We start from the raw sequence: 21,210 nt of genomic DNA, 5'->3' as shown, positions 1-21,210 counted from the left end.
AAAAGTCAAGCATTGTAACATTTTTTTGTCCTAAGTAGTTGAAAAACTTTAAAAAAAAAAAAATCATTCCGTGTGGCATTTTGTAACCTGTCTTTATTTATCAAATTCACATACAATTTAGATGTCAGATTGATTGATTTTAACAGAGTTAAAGCAGGAATTGTTCAGATGCTTTAGAAAAGTCAGGAGCGAGAGAAAGGCCAGCTGATATTTTAAGCTTTGATCCCGTATGCAAAAGTAAACTTGCGCCCAATCCTGCGATGCTGTGATGGACCGAATCCTGCCCGGCGCTGCGGGCGGCTCCAAGCCTCTGCAGAACCCAACTGAGCTCCCTGCGAGAGCACGCGGCCTCGGGAAACTCCTCTATCGCCCAGATCCCCACTGGCGCCTGCGGAAATCAGCCCACGATGTTCAACAGCCGAGCACCGGATCGATAGATAGCAGCACGACAAGAGCCGAATGTGGCCTAGATGCCTTTTATCTGCTTCCAGCCTGCAGGTTTGGGTCCAAATTTCATGCTGTAAATAAAGCTGTATCACTGGGCGCCGTACAGAGGTGCAGCCCCTGCCGACAGCAACAGAGACAGTGCTGGACCTGGCCCCCGGCTGCGCCAGTGGGGACGGAGCTTTATGCCGGAGGTGTCGTTATTCCAGGATCCAGCAGCTCCTTAAGTATCTTGTTGATATTCCCATTCACCAAACCTTCGCCACTAAGCTGTAAAGTCCCTTCCTCCAGCAGAGATTTATTTAACTGCGCTTGGGACAATACATAGACAGACCAAAATATACTGAGGGCCGCCTGGTTAAGGATTCATGGGCACAGCTGTTGCTACAGCTTCTTGCTATGTAAAGTGCATGAAATAAATCGTTAAAATGACTCGGAGCTCTAAAAGCAACAGCAAGCGAGGGGGCGGGGAGTGCAGCAAACACACAAACTCCTGCATGAAGGCTCTTTGGTCTCGTTCTTCAAAGAGGCCTTAGAAAAAAAAAAAAAAAAAAAAAAAAGAGCGGCAGGCGCCCAGCCCAGCCGTGACGGGAGTCACAAATTATGCCCTGACCATTGTAGTGGGCTGGGAAACAACGAGCATTATGTTCTGCTGGGCTCCGGTGCCTAGGACAGGGCAAAAAGAAAGTCACCAAGACCTAGAGGCAAAGAGATCCTATTCCTTAGCAACCATCAGGAAACCATAGAAACCTCCAGCCAGACTCTCCCCAACTATTAGAGAACATTAGGTTCACAGAACAAGAGGATTCATCCAGACACCTGACAGCTCAATCATCAGGTTAGGAGCGTGCATATGACGTTCCTAGCCTTGTACAAGCAAAGCCTCCGTCAGAGAGGTACCCACCTCGTGGTGCCCAGAGAGTCCCGCCGGACGCGGAGCAGCAGCTGATGGACCACGTAAGTCGTTACCTACGGGGAACAAAACCAAGACCTGGGAGGCCAGGCTGGGAGGGAGGGAGGCAGGATGGGCAGCTGGCAGCTCGGTGCCCTGCCTCAGGGTCACCTAGAGCCCTCCAGAGATGTCCACGGGTAATGACAACCCACAGTCAGGGCTCTGTAAGGCAAATACAACGCCTGTGAAGGTGACCCTACCAGCCTCGCACACCTCGAGAGGGAAGGAGGGGCTGTGCCAGGAGCTCCTAAAGAGATGGCCATCAGAGGGGACTGCCCGCTGTCACCCAGCAAACCAAAGGGACAATAAGGAATCACTTACTGTGCAGACCTTGCACACCAGGTCTGAACAGTGGTGCAAGAAGATGGTACTGCGGGTCCCCCTCAGGGTCCTGGTCCTTGAGCATGAAGCCAGAGCAGTCACCGTAACAGAGTGCCAGGCTGGGACGAAGGTGGGGACAATTCCCCCTGCAGAGCCACAGCAGGAATAAAACCATCCATCTGCCTGGTGACAGAGGGCCTCTCCTCAACAGAGCAGAGGGAACTTGGTCTCAGGAATTCGGTCCCCAAAACATGACAACTTATGCAAGGCACCACCTTGAGCTTAGGCTGGGGACTCCCAGAGATCCCAGCCTGGGGTCACATTCAGTCTGGATTCCCATTTCTCCTTTGCGCCATAGTCCGAGGGGAACAGCGCAGCCCCACAGCATGGGTTCCTTCCATCTGCTGGGCTTCCTGGAAAAGAGCAAGCCCGAGGAAAAGGACAAAGCTGCATTGCAAAAGGGCATTAGTTCGGTAGAAGAGCAACCAGAGCAAGCGCTCCCTGTGCACAGGGAGGGATAACAGCTTGGGTCCTCGCCTGGCTGCTTCTGCTCTGACCAGGGATAAGTCACCCTGGCCCTCAGCATGCTGGTATCCCACCTGCGGGACAGGAACATTGCGCCCATGTCGGGGTGGGAGGTGATGTGGAAGAGAGAAGGCAGCACTCAGGGAGGGAAAGAGCACTTGGGAAAACCTTCAGATACACTCAGCCTTAGCACCCACACGGCACAGCCAGACCGGTGGGTCTGACGCGCACAGAGTGGCCTTGCGAGTAGAGGTCAGTTTTCAGATCGGTTTGGCAGACAGGCCAGAATAGGAAATGGCTCATTAGAGCCCAGCAAGCACCTGATAAGGCCACAATTGGGTCTCCCTGACAGGGGCTCAGTAGGAAACAAGGCCAGTGGAAAGAGAGGGGCCACAGGAATCTAATTAAGAGGGGAGGAGGCATCACGTGCAGCAGAAACAAACTGATCTCACATCACTGCCTCCTTTGTGGGCCAGCTAGGTCAAATCCTCACGACATTCAGTAAAAGGATCCAGGGTGAGCACTGGAAAACTCCCTCGCCACATCCCAGCCTGGAGACAGCATAAGTGAACATCAAGAGCTGTCCCGGATGCAAGCTGCAGCCTCAGGGGGTGGCATCTGCCATCCCAACAGCATGCTCCGAGAATGGCATTTCGCAGAGGTGGATACACACACCTGGAAGTGAGGGTGGCAGGAGTCCCAGGCTCCACTGTCCACACTGAAGTCAAACCTAGCACCCACAGGACCTACACGTTTCCTGCTCTACCAGCTGAACGAGCCGCAGCCACATTCAGCTTCCAAGCAGCAGCACTTGAGACGTGACATAGGAACTGCCTTGATTTCCCCTTTCCAGCAGCTGTTCCCAGCACGAGACGAGCCATAAGCCCACGGCCTGAAAAAGCACACTGCTCTCTAGTGAAAAAGGACAAGAGCTTTCTCCCGTGCTGTTGTACAAGTGCCTTGCAAAGCCCAAACAGGCTTTGGAGCTCCGGTAACAGGGACACAGTTCCCCTCTAACGTGTGGGAATCAGTTCTGTTCCCCCAGCCCGCATTGCATGTTTTTCCCCGGTACCATTAATGTGGCTTTTCCAAGGTATTTATTGCTGAAGGGTTACAAAGCCCAGCACAGGTGACAGCAAATCCCAAATCAATGAAGAAAAAGAAAAGCCCAGAGCCCCAGAGCAGGACAGCAGTGGAATTTTCCAGCTGGAAAGGGACTTGAGGCATTGAGCAGGGACTGCCAGGGGCAGCAGCACACAGGCCCCTGCCACTTGCTCTAGGACTTCTCCAAGCATGGGCTGCTTCCCTCAGAATGTAGAAAAACAAAGGGAAGGGATCACAGGGCAGCTTCCAGAGGGAGCCTGCGCTTGACACAAGCGCGAGTCGAAAACAAAAAGGGAATTGAATCCAGGCCCCTTCCTGTCAGTCAGCAACTAACCTTGTCAGAAGGGATGGCAGCACTAACCGAATCAGGCAATTCATTAGGTTGGGGCACACAGCAAAAGCCCACGCTCTCTAGAGCAGAACTACAGTGAAAATCCAGGGTAATGAGTTGCAAACTGCCTTTGTAAATGACACTTCTGCAGTGGCTCTGGCAGGCTGGGAAAAGAACTAATAGGAAAATCATTAGGTAGCATCCCTTTGATATTGTTGAAAACGGCACAGGCTATTTTTCCTGCCCCCTCCATAATTAACCTGGCATGTTTCCCATAATACTCCAGGCCAATATTCCCACGGTGGACCACCTTATTTGCATCACGGGAAAAGAAGGGTGGGGTACACAGGAGGAAGATGACTTTTCTAAGAAAAGCTTAAAAAGCTTTAAGATTCCCCCCTTCCGTACACACGCACCTTCTTCACTTCCATCAGCAACGAACCTCTGCCCAGCCAGGAGACCAAAGCGCTTTGCAAACTTCTTTCACAAAGTCAGCACAGAAGAGAGAGGCTGTCCTGGGCAACGCAGCTGTGGAGGAGCTCATTTGCCCAAAGCTGCTTTCTGCAGCTGCAGCAGAGCTGGAATAGGACACAGCTCTGCGCTTTGTCCCTTATTCGTAACGCTGTCCTTGTCCTTGATTTCCATTACGCCAAACCAGGTGACAGCCTGCACCTCCCTAGATGCGGAACAGCTCTGAGGAGCGATGCCTACCCACCTGGCTTGTCTGCCAGCAAGGAGAGGTGTCATCTCACAGTCGTGATGTAAAAGGAATAGCATCAGAGCTGGCAGGTGATCCTGTAGGAACCGGTGCTCTCTAACAGCTGCGAAGGTGACAATGAAACACCGAGACGTTACTTATTGCATCAGCACAAACCAGCCTTAGGACTGCGCTGATCACGAGACAGCAACTGAAATGCTAGGGCTGGTGAGATAAACAGCATCTTCAGGAAGAGTCTGGAGGGCCAGACAGCACTACTTCCAAACTTCATACCCATGAAGATACAACCCTACAGTCAGAGAAGCTCAAAATACTCGCAAAAAGGCCACTCTGATGGAGCGAGGCTTCACTTACCTGCCGCAATCAGCGCTTCTGGAAATACAGAGGTATCTTGTGCACAAGCATTTGAAAAATGGCCTAATGATACTGAGATTTACAAGCCTCTATAGGAGACCTGGAGCTGTGGAAGGGTGTCCGATCTTCTACTAAAATTACACCAAGCAAGGGCTACTGGCACAAATTCTTTCGTGCTTTGTGGGGAAATACAACTTTCAGGACTGTTAGGTGACCTTACAGCATCCTGTTACTACCTAGAATTTCCAGTGTGCCCGTTCATTCCCTGGAGCGAGGGCATCCTCCCTTCTTGACAAGAAAAACCCCTGGTCACAGCTATCACGCTCATGCAATTTGCAATCTGTAACGAATACATCGGGGCATCTCACGAGGTCTACACTCTGTGGGAAAAAGAAGCGCGCGTGCCTATGTATTCAGAGACAGGGAGCAAAGTGCTGCTTTGCCTAATCCTTTGCCTGGTTCACTAATCAGAGATGGGGGTACCTCCACAGTGCCACTTAGCAGCAGGGTGCAGCCTAGGCTAGGGGGTAAATACGCACTCTCCTTACAGTACACCTCTTCAGCTTCAATCCCTTACCTCTGGTAGCTCTGTGGTAGGGCCAAACTTGATGAAATATCAGCAAAATGTCAACAGTCCCTGAGAGACACCGACCTTCGCCACGGAGCAGAGTGAAACAATGACACATTTCTAAAAACTCTGCCGAGAAATCCAATCATACTGTCAGGTTAAAATTCCATAATAAAAATACAAGGCTGAGGTTACAAGTAGGAACTGAGATCACTCTAAACTTTAATTTACCTTTCTTGATGCCCCTGGGTTACTCTCTCAGGTTACACACAAATAAGCTAGACGGTTTCGCTTTTTTGTTCCCTCGCATTAGGTCAGATGCTATAGAGGACTTAGCATGGAAAAAAAACAACAGCATCGGAGTAAGTGACAGAGATCTGGCTAGCTGGGTATACATATTTGTGGGGCAGGTTCTTTAATTTCTCCATTTCCCCATTATTTGGGGAATAATTGCAAAGCTTGCAACAGGCTCAGATACTGAAGTAACAAACAGCAGCCCCAACACACCTAGGAATGCATAAGCTTTGACTGCTTTACCCCAGCAGGAGGTAGGCTTTACTTGGTTTTCCAATCAGAGGCCTCTCTAAACAGTTTAGATGCACTCACATAAAACCTGTACAGAACTGAAAGTTTAGGAAAAGTCCGATTCATCCATGTCATTTGTTACGTTTTAATACAGCTAGCAAGAGTTGATGGCACTCTCACTTCTGCCTCCCCTGCAATTAATAAGCCCGTCTTCCTTTGTGTGCAGGTGGACCAATGCATTTTCCCCTCACAGGATGAGCAGAACACTAAAAACACACATAATAGCACCCACTGGGTTCTGTATCATTTTCCGTTCTTCCAGGAACAGAAGCTGCTCAGCAAAATTCACTTTGCAGGGCTGGTGGGAGAATGGCCATCACTTACCACCACTCTCATCTACGAGAACAAAAGCTCCACTCTGGAGAGCAGCTCTGCAGGTCCTACTCCTGTTGTCAATCCATGGAGAGAGACCTGCAAGCCTGTGTGCAGCTCCACAAGCACCCATGGGATTTTAGAAGTCTGCACAAGACTGATTGTGATATGGTCTCAAATCTGAACACAGAAGGGTCTGTCAGCATCAGTGATTTTCCCTCCTGCTGTCAACAGAAGACTAAGCTAGCATTCAACTTATCTAAGGAGGTGAGGAGGGAAGTGAAAGAACAATAGATTTTGAGCCAAAACTTTTTTTCTTTAAAAAGACTGACATCAGTATTGCTTTATCATGTTCCAGAATTGCCTGATGTTAGCTGGTATCAACTGAGTCACAGCAGGAATGCCAGGGACATTTGTTAGCATGAGGCACAGCTTTAGGGCTAGGGCAGTCTACCAGCACTGCAATCAGCTGAGATCCTCTCTTCCATTTTCCAGCTCAGTGCTCAATTCCATATTAAAACAAGCACTAGTACAAGTGGAGCTGCAGAACATGAAGCTAGACAATAAAGCCCTGAGGAGCAGAGGGAAGGCAGCTCCATCTACTTTGTCTCCCTCCGGGTGGAGGAAGCAAACAGAAGTTCAATAGCTCAAACTCTGTCCTGCTGCAATCTTGAAGTAAGCTGCAGCTGGAGCAGCCCGTTGCTGTCATAAAATAAAGTAGGGCAGGATGCTCTCCCCACATCAGGGAGCAGAGTCCAGCAGCGCTGACAAGCTGCGGTAGCTGCCTCCAGCCGGCACATGCAGTACATGGGAGTTTGTATCAAACCCACCTCTGCTTCCACCTCCCCCATCCCCATAGCGCAATTAAGCTCCCCAGGCACTCCCCAGTCAAAACTGTCTGCAATTCAGCCCCCACCAGCCCCGAATTCACACAACTCTGCTCCGAGTTGCTGACCTCCCTGCAGTCACAGGAAGCCAATGCAGTCTTTATCTGTTGTCCTTCTCGAACAGCACAGCACCTCCTGCATCCTTCCCTGTTAACAACTATGCCTTCTGCTTCATTCCTGGAATAGCTTCTACCTCTTTCCTTCAAGCCAGATTCATTAACCAGCTGCCGCAGAGCTGTTTGCCTCCCCCAGGTACTCTGTGCATGTCATTTGTTAATGACTCATCTCAGACTGGGCTCATTGCAAAGACGCCCCCCTCCTTTTGCGGCACCAAGTGCGTCGCTGGCACACCAGGAAAGGCAAACATGCAAACAGCTCAGTTCCCTCCAATACCCCATTCCCTTCTCCATCCTCTATCACCGTCAGCATGGGACAGCTCTTTATTCAAAGTGCTATTTCCTCCCTTGCTTCTTTGCTGATCAAAGGCAATGTGTACTGAAGCATAAATAAGATCTTCACCCCCAGCCAGGCTTTGAGAACAGGAAAAACGCAAGAACAAACTTGAAAACTTCCAACACACTAAAGAAGCTTCAGCAAACTAAAGTGACTCCTGTCACTGGCAGGCAATAAACACCAAGAATGCCAAATTTACATCTATTTCCCCAGCAGACTGTGGCTTGCCGAGGAGCTAAAACGATTTCCAAAGGCATTTGTATTCCTCCTGCCTCTTTGCAGGACAGATATTAAAAATGGGAAGGAAAAACGGCTAGTGAGGACCACAGAACCTCCCTCACTAGTCAAATCTAGTGAGGAACTGGATGACCAGTACGCTGCAGCTGCCCACACGGGAAGCCAGAAACAGACTTTGTCCATTTCCATCACACAGATCTATTAGACTTCGGTACATAAAGTCCACCTACACCTCCTGAGAAGCTGTCAGCTAAACACCGTGAGAAGCTACACAGAAACCAGTACTGCCACTGCTTGGGAAACAGTTCCCTTGAGATATAGGGGAAAGCTTCGTGCTCTGGGCTTATCCACTTAACATCCTTCCCCAGGAATTTTTTGGCTAGCATTTCTAGGGGGAGAGAGAGCTGGCAGAGAATCAGAAACCAAGGGACTTGACCCAGAGGCAACTGGATGAGAGGTATTTAGAGCCACCCCTCAAGATTAAAAGCTGGTGTGCCTGCACTGCAGGAGAAGAAAAGGAGAGGAATTTACTTTCACAAGTGTACAACGAGTCCTCTGACTGAGGACTGAAAACACGCAGACGGCAAAGACTTCTGGTAGCAATAAGAGGAAGGCACAAGCATTGCACAAGCAAGTGCAGGTGACAGCTGGCTGCAGGACTGGAGCATTGTCACAGTTCTCTGCTTAAACAGGTCCCCTGCCCGCTCACGGAAAGCCCTTCTCTTTACAGCATGGAGTGAAATGCAGGGGCCAAATTACAAAGCAGTACTCTGCCAGGCCAGAAGAAGGAATCGACTGGCCCAAGACAGAGAACAACAACGAACCTTCCACAATCAGGCATCCATGGTTTCTAAGCTCAGGACATTGGGCTCAGCTACTGGCTTTGCCACCGATCCTTCTCTTCTCACAAATTTGGACAAAGAAGAACTACTGACAAAATGGGAAGAGTGCTTCCCTGCCTCCTGGATGTATCAGGGAGATCACTCAGACCTTCTGATAACGTAACACTGAGAATCAAGTAAATGCTCAAGTGAACAAGTGCTGTTGGACTACAAGCCTAAAGCAGCCTCAAAGCCAAGACTCCAGACTCTGACATTAAATCAGCATTTTTAATTTTTTTCTAAAATGTGCTTTTTTGTGAATTCCTGTTTCAATGCCAACCCCACCCTCCCCCTTAGAAAAAAAACCCACACCTTGACAAACTAGGTGCAAATCACCTGAAGTTAGCCTGTAACAAATAAAAAACACAAAACAAAGGCTGAAATGCTTTAGAATCACAACAATGTACAAAAAAAAATGGAGGAAAATACAACCTGAAAGTGTTCAAAATTCAGAAATACTAGTCAAGTCCATTGCTTCAGCAAGGGGATGCTGCTGCGACCCCTGCCAGTGGGTCCTGGGCCACCAGCCTGTCACGATGCTAAACGGGCTCTTCTCCCATGCAGACCACTGTCGCTAGCATCCAAGGAAGAGCAAACGCATTACCCTTTGAAGGGATCAATGGGGGAAAACAACTCACAAGCAGCTCTGGGAGGTCACATCACATTCAGAAGGAACAGTTTTCTAGTATGCCTCTAACCACCTGCAAGAAGGAAGGCATGAAAGAGCAGCCTGCTTCCTCCTTATTGTATTGATGCCTCAGAGATGCAGAACAGTGCTTTAAATCTGTGAGAGATTAAAGGGCTTAGTAAGGGCAGTAAACAGACAGTTAAGTAAACAGCCCAGCACTGGATCTCATCTTCACAGAGCGAGGTAGCGTGAATTTCACCCCAGTTTAAAATAGACAGGGGTAGTGGAAAGGCTGAAGACTTCCATGTAAAGCAGTTCCTGGTCTAGAAACCCTTCTGCGCTCCCTTTGGGAATTAAAAGATCTGTGTCGATGGCTTCCTCGCTCCCAGCCTGGCTTTGGCAGCCACACTTCAACCCTGGGATTCAGACACTTGCTACAGAAGTTCTCCCAAGATCTGATTTAGTACAGCAGCTTCCTCAAGGTTAAGCAGCAATGAGACTGGCTGGGAGGGAGCAAAACTGTCCACAGATTTTTTTTTTTTTCCCCTGCCCCTTTTGGTTTGTCCCTTTCTTTAGAAGTTCCTCTTTACAGGACCAGAACAGGGACACCCTGGAAATTAATAGGGGCTGCACAGTGTAACTTAGCCCGGTGCTGCTAACTGGGAGCTGTATTCAAACAGGGCTTTTATTTGCCAGCCTGGAAGGGACTGGCCCAGAACCCACTGAAAAAGGTGACGCAGGCCCTTTCTTGCTCCTCCTGTTGTCATTCCTAGCTGAATGACATTTAGATGGTATGTTCTAGTGACGGCTGGAGACCAGCCCTTTGACTTTGGACATCTTCTTTGTGGGCTGCCTTTGTTCTGTGTGTGGAGGGCATTCTCGTTCTACCAGCTGCTGTTCCATCTCCTGTGCCGACGACGAGGCTGTAGCTTTTAATGTTTTCTTTATGTTTGTGACCTGGCCAAGAAGAGACAGTGAATCAGCACCTGCTTCTTCCTCCCCTTGCAGTAGAAACTCTGTTCGTAAACATATTGAAAAACCCCTGGAGTATAGAGTGGAGATTATAAAACAAACTCTCCCCCCAGAAACATGCTCTGCACTTGAGTTTATTAAAGGTAATGTCTCATCCTCACTTAGAGCCAGGAGTTGTTAATATTTCCAGTCTGGGTCCAATACAGAATAACTAGAGACGACTTCCCCCCCCCCTCCCCCCCCCCCCCGCAAGAGACAATGGCACAATATTGTACCACCTTTCTAGCTAGCTGAAGGGACCAACTACCACCTCGGTGCAGAAGGCAGCCATCCTACCATTCTGTCGGCCAGAAGCAGGAAGGACAAAGGAGACTGTGAAAAAGCAAACTTACTCTTAGGACAGCACATGAAAACAGAAAATGCCATTTGGCCTAACTGGCTGGCTGAACCACAGATATTTGCTAGACGCAGGAACAGAATTTGGTTTTGGGGGAGGCAGCAGTAGTGCTTCTGCTACTCTGGCTGAAAAGGAGAGATACAGCACCAGGCACCATACTCTGTCCCCTGGAAGCCTGTTGGGCTCACCAGAAATACAATGAGCAAACCTTAAAAAAAAAAATTCCAGGCCAAAACAAGTTTAGGAGTCAGGTGTGCCAACTCCAGGTCAAAGGCATCTGGCAAGCCAAATCTGCTATGGATGCCAATCAAGCCACCAAGCATATGCTGCTTCAGAAGGCAAACGTAAACCTGCAGGGATGCAGCACTCTGCAAGAAATAAACCTTGAGCAAGTGTCTCAGGAGGACCATTTTCACCTTTACAGCTGTATTAGCCAAGATTTGTTCTCACAAGTAAATACACATCAGCAGGGGCTGAAATCGCGTGCCCGTGCTGCCATCTGCTGCCTAACTGCAAATGCAGCAGAGCAGGAGCGCTCCCAGGTCACGCTGCTGAAGAGAGCGTGTCAGAGCCCTGTCTGGGTGCTCAACTTGACCCCAAGAGAAAGACGCCAAAGGAAGCTGCCCAGGGCACTTTTTGCAAAAGCAATGAGACTCGAGAGATTTTTGTTAACTACACCTTCAGGTTTAAAACAAAGTGAACTGCTTTTTCCTTCCTGCCTGCCTTCTACAAAAGGAACAGAATTGCTCTGCATTAAAAGCACTTTCCCTAACAAATCAACTCAGGAAACCATAGCTAGCGCAGCCACCCAGCCTAGATTTATAAAAATTTATAAAGAAAAGTTCCAACCTGCTCAGAGTGGGCAAATTTGATGTTTGTGGTGTTACTAGCACATGGAAGCAGATGTGTTTTCTTCCTACCCCAAACCAGCACATCTGATTTGCATGATTGCTAGCCTACTTCAGAGAAGCCACAACCATGAACCAGGTGTTACCAGATTATTTTCTTTAGCAAACAAACATACACTTATCAACAAGCACATAGCAGTCTGAAGTGACTCTGGACTCACCTCCATCTCTACCTGCTGTTGAGTTCGGTGATGGTTCTCTTTGTATTGGTTGGCTCTAAGTACTTGCTGCTCAATTCCTAAAAGAACTGCTTCGCAACCATCGCACCTGCACAATACAATGTCAAACAGTCTTTATGACTTCTCTGTGGAGCAGCTCAAATAGGCAATCTGAAAAGTCATGCTCGCCTATATGTTTAGGAGATTATGAAATGTATACTTCCTGCTTCAAGAGTTGAGTTCCAAAAAGCTGTCAGGAAAAAGCTTTGCTGTTTACCCAATGTATTTCACAGCAATCTTTAGCTAGTCCATGTTACTCTTACCTGCCCATCAAAAAGTAAATGCAGGTTCAATGCACTTTTAACTTCCTTTTCAATCATAATTACCGCTTAAACAGAGATGCGATGCATTTTTCAAAAGTAAGTAAAAGTTTTAAATCAAACAAAAAAGGCAGATTGAGACAATCCCCCTGCCTCTTAAGCATTCAAAAGGCAAGAGCACTCCTCCAACACAGATATTGTAACTGGAGAAGACAGAAAGGGAATTGGCAGTGGGTTCATTATTACCTTCCAAACAATGCTGTAAGGTCCTGGAAGCTGCCAGAGCCCCCCCACTGAGATGGGATTGAGGGAGTTGGAGTAGAGAAGCGAAAAACCTGCCCTCACCTCAGGACAGCATATTTGCCCAGCAGTTTAATTACTTTTCATGCACCCATTACCATAGCAACTAGGAAGCAATTCCCAGTCATCTCAAAACCTGCCACAGGCTCCACAGTCTACAGAGGAATTTCTTTGGGTGGGAAGGGAATCCTACAAAAAGATGAGAAGTGGCTTCCTGGCAAAGGTACAGAAGATAGTACCACAGTCCCCATATGGCTGCATGCAGCCTGCGTCTGCAGGAACAAAAAGGCAAACAAAGGCATCTGAAACTTTGAGCTTGAAGAGACATCCCCTCCAAAGAGCTGCGATTTGCCCATGCAGTCTTCATTACAGTGAAAAAGGCTGAAAAGTAATGGACAGTTCTGGTTTTGTTATCAAGTGTAACAGCAGAAAGAGGAGTAGCTCCCACCATAAGACCACGAGTCCAGTTTGGCAAGTCTGTTTGACAAGGCCTTGATTCCTCACTAGGGTTCTGCCGTGTAAAAGCTACAGTGAGAGCAGAATCTCAAGGCCTAGTATAGTTTGACTTGATATAGAACACAAACTGAATCCTAGATGGGACCTTGGAAAACTTGTCCAATAGAATAACTCCTCCAAGTGCCTACTTACAGCATAAGACTTCTGATTAATGGAACATGGGGAAATTGCGCCAGCACTTGAAACTTTAAGGAATAAGAAAAAAACAGGGTAAGTTATGTACAAGGAACAAGAAAGGTGGAGAGACTGCCTCACCATTCCTGGAGTGTTTTAACAATGTTACTGATGTCCTTCTTCTGAATGTCTCTGCCGATACAAAAATCCACCTCTAGCACCTGGTTTCGTTGATCCAGCTTCCCCTGGATAATATCTGTATAAACCGCTTCAATAATCAGATCTTCCAGCTCCCTCAGATTCCTCATATCCAGGTCCTTCAGCAACACAGAATAGGGAATGCACTAAAAACAGCAAGTCCAAGAATAAGTTAACAGTCCTAGAGCCAAAATGAACAGCTAAGTCTCAGAAAGTCAAGCCCCAAATGTTTATTGTATCCCACACTTTAGCCAGCAAGTACAGCACTGAGGGAGCATGGCAGAACAAACGCCTGCTACTAGGCTACGTAATATTCTGACATAACTTTGGTCATTCCTGAAGCTTTGACATAGCACGTTCTGGAGGAAAAAAGGTAATGGGATCGTGAAAGAAATTAACAGAGTTGATTAGTTATCTCCAGAACAAGAAGTCAGTGTTTTTAAGAATGATCCTCCATCTCCTGCAGTGAAAGAAGCCATACAGTTCCCCAGACCTTACTGACCAAATTCCATATTCCAAATTACCTCTACATTACAGGTACTTTCCTAGCTGCAGGATTTTTTGCAAGTACTCATGCAGTCTGATACAACTCCAATGCTATGAAATCAATGCCATTTTCAAAAACAAACAAACAAAAAAGACTGCTATCATACACTGTGTACTTTACCTTCATTCGGGAAGCCAGGCTTACAATCGTCAAGTGTTTCAGCTTGTTTTTCTGAGTCGCTGTTAATTCAGGCAGGTTATCTTTGTTTGCTGTTAATGTTAAAAAGACAGGATTCAGGACTTTCCTTCATGAATTATATAACCCAGGCTGCAAAACTTCAGGCCAGTTACACTTCACTAAACCCCAGAAGGCTGAACTCCTCCAGCTACTGGAGGTGCCAGTGAGCAGATAAAGCTGACGCTGATGACAGATTAGCACACCCAGGGAGAGACAGGAAAAGTTAAAAAACTAGTTGCAATGCCATTTTTCTCTGTTCTTTAGTAATTCTGGTTTTGGAATTAGAACGTAATTCACATCTACACAAATGGTGTCCTGCCAAAACGGTTGGTCAATGCTTTTTTCATTAAAGCGCTGACAGAATAAAATCTTCCCCCTTTGCTGATCTGGTTGTAAATACCGCTGGTCTTATTTCTCTGAAAAACTGCAGAATTTAGGGTCAAAAGTGTAAAGCACCAGGCTAAGCAAGAAAGGAGAAATTATTACTCTAGATACTTATATGGCCTCACTGTCATTGCATTATATTCACGTGCCTCATGAATATTTAAACTGAAAGGAAACTGGCAGCTTTCCAAAGCAAAGAAACTCTTTAAAATATCTGCTTTAACGGAAATTAGTGTTTTAGGGCCACTCAAGTTCTCCCATCCATCCCACCTCATTCAGTGCTCTACATTTTGACTACTTTTCCCCCCATTCTCTTTCTTCACTAGAGAAGGAAGAACAAACTGCACCGTCACATGCTGGGACACAAGACCTATGCACAGCAAACACATCCTCTAATCAGTCACAGAATTCACGAGGCTCGTGTTGCTCTACAGCCACTGGAATTTCCAGTCCCTGCACTTACGGATGCCACTTCTCCTTACAGAAACTAGAGAGCTCATCCACCACAGTGATAACCAACACTATGACAGAATTATTTGTCACATTCTGTAATGGTCTGGATTAGGCTGCTACCTGCAAATGAAGTATTAAATTGTAGCAAAATGGAAGCATAAGCACCAGAGATAAAAGCACACCCCGACAGATACTAAGATGATTCACACGTAGTCCTTCTGAAGCTGTATAGAAGTCATTATTTCGATTTGTATTCTTGCTAAGAAATGCTTCGTTTTGTTTCAGCAATGCCATCACAGAATAAGAGGTTATCGCATAAACCATACAGGTTTTTATAAATAATGCAAAACAATTTTGTCTAAGTTTTCTGCAGCTTCCATAACCATTGTCATCTGAATTTCAAAACAGATGTCTGAAATTGCACTCCACAGTGGTAAGCGGCCTGTGAACGTCAATGAATACTGCTACAGACCAATTCGAACCAGTGCTTCAGTCCAATCCAAACCAGTAAAACACCACAGTCTCTATCCCTTCCCTCACATTTTAGCAATTAAAAAGCACATATGACCCATAGACTCCCTACAAATAATTCGCCTCCCAAACAAATTATGTTCTTGGACACTTTCAGCCAGCGACACTACACCAGGTACCACAGAAAGCAAAGAACCGCCTCTGACAATTCTAAAGAGCAACCCAGTCTCGTACTCTGCAAACAGGCAACAGTCTCTTACCTACATAGTCTGGGTACGTTCCGTACGCAAACAGGTTCAGCAGCTGGAAATAAGCAGCATTAGACCCTTCAGCAAGCTGGATGGGAAGAAAACAAAACAAATTCCATGTAACACGGTAATAGCCAATACAACACTGGTAGGCAACTTCTCCAGAGCATGTTTTAAATCTACACAGGACAAGTAGTACCCAGAAAAGCGATTATGTCCAGACCTTAAAGAGCTGGACACTCTCTAAGGCCTCACGAGCAGCAGCAAATTTCAGCATTTTCAGAGTCAACATGATCCAGCTGTTTCGATGCACCAGAACTTAACTACAGTTCAGACAGTCAACTGCTTTGTGCAGCGCTTCAGCAGGTAAAAGAAAACGTGACTCTTAATTTCAGCTGACAACCTACAGGGCCAGCTCTTCTCATCATGTGGCAAGTAAGCAGGCAATGGCATTGGTTCAGCATCCTTACTATTACTGGGTACTGGGAAAGCTAAGACAGCTTAACTGCAGAGCCACAAAAACTTTAAAGCAAAGCAAGCTAGAACATTTTAAGTTGACCGCATTTGAAAGTAATAGCACCCCCCTCACATGCAAACGCTTCACTGGAATAACTGCAGCACCAAGCAGTAATTTTTATTGAGGGGTTTTTTAATACCTTCTGCTGCACACAGATCCAGGGGGAAAAAAACCCATACTTGCGATTTGATGCTGAATAACCATAGAGGCATTTTTCGGCATATCTAACAGCCTGTTTGGAAAGCCAAACTTGCCGTATGCCACATTACTTCATCTGCAGAGACACTCAACCTAGATTCCCTCATTGTAGTAGAGAGGGGTGCTGGCGAGCCATTCTCAGGAAAAGCTCTGGAACTTACTTTCCACCCTGGTTTGAAAAGGTTTGGATTTGGTTACCACCCAGGCCTGATTAGACATCTGTTCATGAAGACTTTTGGAGAGTGCTGAAGTTATGCTTTCCAGGACAATGAAGGAGTAGAAAAGGATTTTTTTTGTTGTTGGCTGGCTAGGTGCCTTCTTAAAATTGTTACTGAGCTGCTGCCAGGCTTTTGCTGTATTGGCGATCACATTAAGGTAGCAAAGCTTTATATAGGTATTTTTTAACACCTAATATATACAGGCAAAAGCAACATCAATGTCTCATACACAAACATCTCAGAAGCAAGGTAAGTCGCACCAAGCCCCTCCTGGCACAGAAATTTCACACACACGCAGCCTGTAGAAACTTCTGGGGATCCTTTACACTGGGAGTGCAGAAGGGGCATTAGGATAGAAACTCATCTCTTACCTCTTGCACATTTGTTAGCTCCAATAGCTCTCCAAAGACATAAACCCCAGGAGCCTCCAGCACTTGATTTATAAGAGCAGTCAGAGCTGAGCCACTTGTACCTTTGGCGAGTAAAATAAACTGCTCTAGAAGATTGCAGGATGGTTTCTGTTCTCCTGCCATTCTAGGTTATCAATCTGTCAACAAAAGAACATGATATTAATACATCCTTTCTCCTCCGCTGAATTCTGTCTGGCAGTGGATCAGAAGGTATGCTCAGCATAGTAACATTTTGGTGTCAGCAGAGCCAGGTTTTTCTTCAGTATTCAGAGGGCAGGCCAGGAACCCAGCAGGTTCGACTGCTGATTTATCTGGGGAGCAAAAAACAATTCACACAATATCTGAGCAAAATTTCTGCAGACTGTCCAGTCAGTTCCCTAAAAGGATTTACTCCTGCTAACAGGAAAGGAGCTTAGATTTGATGCTGTTTTCAGACTTTTCCTTCTACCAATGCTGACAAATAATGCCAACTGCAAAGATGTTTATTATTACGTCTGTTAGAGGCCAGCTAAGACTTCCTCCTTCCTCATTACACAGCTTCAAAACAGCAACTAACTTATTTATCTGTGAAGAATTGATCCAGCTTGTAGGCCTGCAAATCGTACCTTTTGCTTTGATATCAGCTATAGGTAAAGCATGAGTCCATAATTCCTATTGCTTTCTGAGCCTAAAAGGCAAAAACAACTGTGGTCTATAAGTAGCTCACCAGTCTACATTGCACAGTTCAAGTGTTTTGGGTTAACTGGAAAGCTGAACTGATAAAAATACCCTTTCCACAAAGGCTCTATTTAAGTCCCCATAAAGAAAGGTCTTTGTCTTCAGCTGCTGCCCGACATTTCTGGTGTGCATGTTGTCTCCCAGCACCAACAAGTTGCTTTTGAAATGTAAAACACTATTTATTAACAAGTTCAACAAAATCAGTTATTTGTTTACAAACAACTAAGAAAAAACTTCCGAAGCATATTATTCAGACACCAAACAAGGAGCTCAGCAGATAAGGGCTTTTTTTTGTGTTATGTTTGTATCAGATAATTCTCAAGCATAGCATGTATCTTTTACTCTGGTATAGAAAACCAGACATGACAGAAGCTGTAACATTCTGTGTGACCACTGGGAGCACATCTGCCCTCGTGGGAGGTGGTACAGTCACACAGGTGTTTGCACTGTTTTGCCATGCCTAACCAAATTAAGACTTGTGAAGGCAACAGAACCAGCTTCCTTTACCAGTCAAATTCTAAAAATACACCTTACTCCAGTCCGTTACACTTGCAGATACAAATGGTCTCAACCTGACCGAGCAATCTTTTGCACTCTCTGAACAAAGATTTCTTGGTTATCAGTGTAAAGTCTTTTTGTTTCACCAAAGGCACGTGTGTAGCCTGACTGAAGAGCACCTCAGTTTTGACTGAGAAATCCCTGCAATACAGGTAACTCTCAACGTGGCTTCCTAAGACACCTGAGGGTACATCGGTACTAATCTCCCCGCTCACAGATAAGGAGCAGACACAGAGGACAGCCAATTTTCTCAGGAGAGCGCATGAAGTGACTGAGCTAGGAATGAAATCCAGATTTCACAGTTCCCAAGCCGTTGTCCTCCCTCACAGGTAATCAAAGCACGCACTGATGTATGAGGTTACAAAAGACTAATGGGGGTTTATCTGTGCCCTACTGAAAAAGAAAAAACAATTCTTTGCCCCTCTCTAAGTTTACATTCAGGCAAACGCGTTGCTATTGCAACCTGCCTGCACAGCCGTGTCACCGGAACCTACCGCACTGCTCTCTCCACAACTGCCGTACCCTGCTGAGAAGCGAGTAAAATACAAACGGAAAACACCTTAACGGAGCTCGCCCAAAGGCCACAGGAACCCACACACGGGCTTCTCCCCTCACCACGCCTCGCTAAGGCCCCTGAAAGGGTTTCATGGCAGGCAGACCCCACAGGAGGGGGGCGGCCAGGCCCCCCGGCCCTCCCGTCCCCACAGACCCCCGGCAGGGCCCTCGGGCCCCACGGGGCGGGCCGAGACCCACCGCAGGGGGCGATTTACCCGGGGTCCCGCCGCGGGGCCCTTTCGCCCCTCACCGCCGCCCCGGTTCCCGCTCGCTTCTCAGGGGACCCGCACGCCCGGCAGCGCCGAGACGCGGCCGCGGACCCGAGAAGGGAAAGGGCCGGTGCGCGGAGGGACGGGCGGGCGGGCGGCTCCTCCCTTCCCCCGGCGTTACCTCTCCGCTCACGGCCTCCCCGCCCGGCGGCTCCCGGCGCCGTGCCCGCCGCGCCTCAGGCCGCCATGATGGCGGCGCCGGTGTCCCTCTGGCGGCTCCTTCCCCCGGAACGCGCGGCCGCGCTCGGAACGTTCCGCCGCCGGGCCCCAGCACCGGCATCCCCCCGTAACCGGGCCGACACGGCCGGCGCACGTTCGCGGCGGGGACGAGGCGGGCTGGGTCCCCCCCGGTCCCCCGGAGCAGGGGGCGGCAGGCTGGATGTGCTGGCAGTGGCTCCCCCTCAAATGCTGCCTCTCCCCGTCCCAAGAAGCTGTTTAATTACGAGCAAGTGGAGTTTCTGCCTCTGCGTTTCAGGGATACGAGGTGCTGTGGGAGCATCGTGGGCTTTTTGCGCTTGACCCATGCCAAGGGGCCACCATCGTCAGGCCATGCTTCCATGTGTTCTTTGTTCTGACAGCGTGTTCTGTTTGACACAAACAGGTCCCATTCCTCTTTTGAATCCTTGTCTACGCTACAGCCTTCAGAGGGGATTAAATCTTCTGGTTTATGGCAAGAACCAGGCAATGCCCGAGAAGCTAAACTGGGGCCATTGGTTGCCTGGGGCAGGACGATGGAGACCACCGGCCGCTGGCCAGTCCTCCTGAGGTGCGAATGGAAAAAAAGATGGCATGAAAGATCACAAAGGTGCTCAAAGTGATTTTAAACTCCACAGAAAAATGGCCCAACCAAAGTACAGAGGTCAGTCTGTGATGTGGGGGAGCAGGGAGGGAGCTGGAGGGGTCGAGAGCCTTGCCAGGACACAGACCAAGAGCCAAAAAGCTGTTGGGGGCAGGGTAGAAGAGCAGGAAACAAGAGGGGTTTGGGGCTTGTTAGCCTCCCCGACGTCTGTACCACACGATGAATAAAGTGTGCTTCTGTTAAAAATCCTTCAGCCAAGAGCAAAGTGCTTCAGGCTTTCAGTCAGCTAGTCCCTGAAGATCAAACCATGGACCAGCACTGTCAGGAGGGGGGAGCTTTCAGGGAATGAACATCAGAAACTATTAGGAAAACTGATGGTGCTTAGCCTGCGCCTCAGAGCCATCCGCAGCAGGTCCCCGGGGTCCCATCTTCCAGAGAAGGGGTGTCAGGCAAGCACAGAAATGCAGGTGTTGGGACGCTGTTGTGTCACGGCAAATTGGATGTAAAAAAACTAGGCTCTGTGCAGCAAGGGAACTCAGCCAGGGCTATAACAAGCCATTCAGTAATTTACTTAAGCCACGCTTAGATCTCATCTGCGCAGGGAGGGAGAATTACCTCTTTAATCACATCCTAAACAGGCCTTCTACCATGGTTCGTGTCAGCCTGCAGACACGCTGGAACAGTTGCCGTGGGCAAGCGAGTGCATGGCCTCATTTGTCTCAAGACTCGTTAAAGCTGGGATCCCAGGCTGAAATAGGAATGGAAATACACGATTGTGAGCTATTTCCCATGGATCATTTTTGCACCCTCTTGCTGGAGCCTGCGGGTGAAAATCAGCTGCATTAGTCACACGGAGGTCAGCCAGGAGGGTCTTTTAGTCAGGTTGTCCTGACACCTCCTGACTGCAGCCAACCAACCTGGCTGGCTGACATGGACTTTGCAGGATAGTGTCAGCTAAGCTCAGCTTTTGGGATAGATTTCTTTTCTTTAAGTGAAAAATATGAGGATGGCCAGCTGTCTCATCCCTTTTTAACCTGCTATTGCAACCTCTTGCTCCACCCATCCAGCTTTCTGCATGCAGGGAGATGTTAATCCATTTTATCTTTTAATGTTGGCATTATCTCTTGACTCACACCATCTCTTCCCACTATGCTGCTGGAAAGCCATGACATAGTGGCCATTACTGAAACTTGGTGGGATGATTCCCATGACTGGAATGTAGGGATAGATGGATACAAGCTCTTTAGGAAGGACAGGCAGGGGAGGAGGGGAGGAGGTGTTGCCCTCTACATCAGTGACCAGCTAGAATCGATGGAGCTCCACATGGGGAAGGACGAGGAACTCGTTGAGAGTGTATGGGTTAAGATTAAAGGGAAGATAGGGGAAGGTGATGTTACAGCAGGGGTCTGCTACAGGCCACCTGACCAGCAGAGCCAAGCAGATGAGGCCCTCCACAGGCAGATAGAAGTGGCTTTGTGTTCACAGGCCCTGGTCCTCATGGGGGAT

The 21,210-nt window shown here is 47.9% G+C and overlaps 1 protein-coding gene across 6 annotated transcripts; it reads right to left on the bottom strand.

Moving 5' to 3' along the window:
- Window positions 1-75: 75 nt before the first annotated feature.
- Window positions 76-19,218, bottom strand: COPS7B (COP9 signalosome subunit 7B). 6 transcript variants are annotated; one of them, XR_012587549.1, is made up of 8 exons: window positions 19,027-19,116; window positions 16,768-16,943; window positions 15,476-15,551; window positions 13,851-13,939; window positions 13,127-13,329; window positions 11,739-11,844; window positions 1,718-4,498; window positions 76-1,558 (listed from the first exon to the last, which is right to left on the bottom strand). XR_012587549.1 is itself a non-coding variant. In XM_074591355.1 (7 exons), exons 2-7 carry the CDS (start codon window positions 16,927-16,929, stop codon window positions 4,454-4,456), a joined length of 681 nt encoding a protein of 226 aa, XP_074447456.1. In that variant the 5' UTR covers window positions 16,930-16,943; window positions 19,027-19,116; the 3' UTR covers window positions 76-4,453. The 6 variants fall into 6 exon arrangements, 2 of the variants coding, with proteins under 2 accessions (XP_074447456.1, XP_074447455.1); XR_012587551.1 differs by having other exon boundaries at window positions 76-1,413; XR_012587548.1 differs by having other exon boundaries at window positions 76-2,130; window positions 4,094-4,498.
- Between the last annotated feature and the right edge of the window lie 1,992 nt (window positions 19,219-21,210).

This window comes from Larus michahellis, chromosome 6 (assembly GCF_964199755.1).
Source record: "Larus michahellis chromosome 6, bLarMic1.1, whole genome shotgun sequence".
In the NCBI taxonomy this organism is placed as follows: domain Eukaryota; kingdom Metazoa; phylum Chordata; class Aves; order Charadriiformes; family Laridae; genus Larus; species Larus michahellis.
The sequence above is the reverse complement of the archived record's forward strand: the minus strand, read 5'-3'. Positions and strand labels throughout refer to the sequence as shown.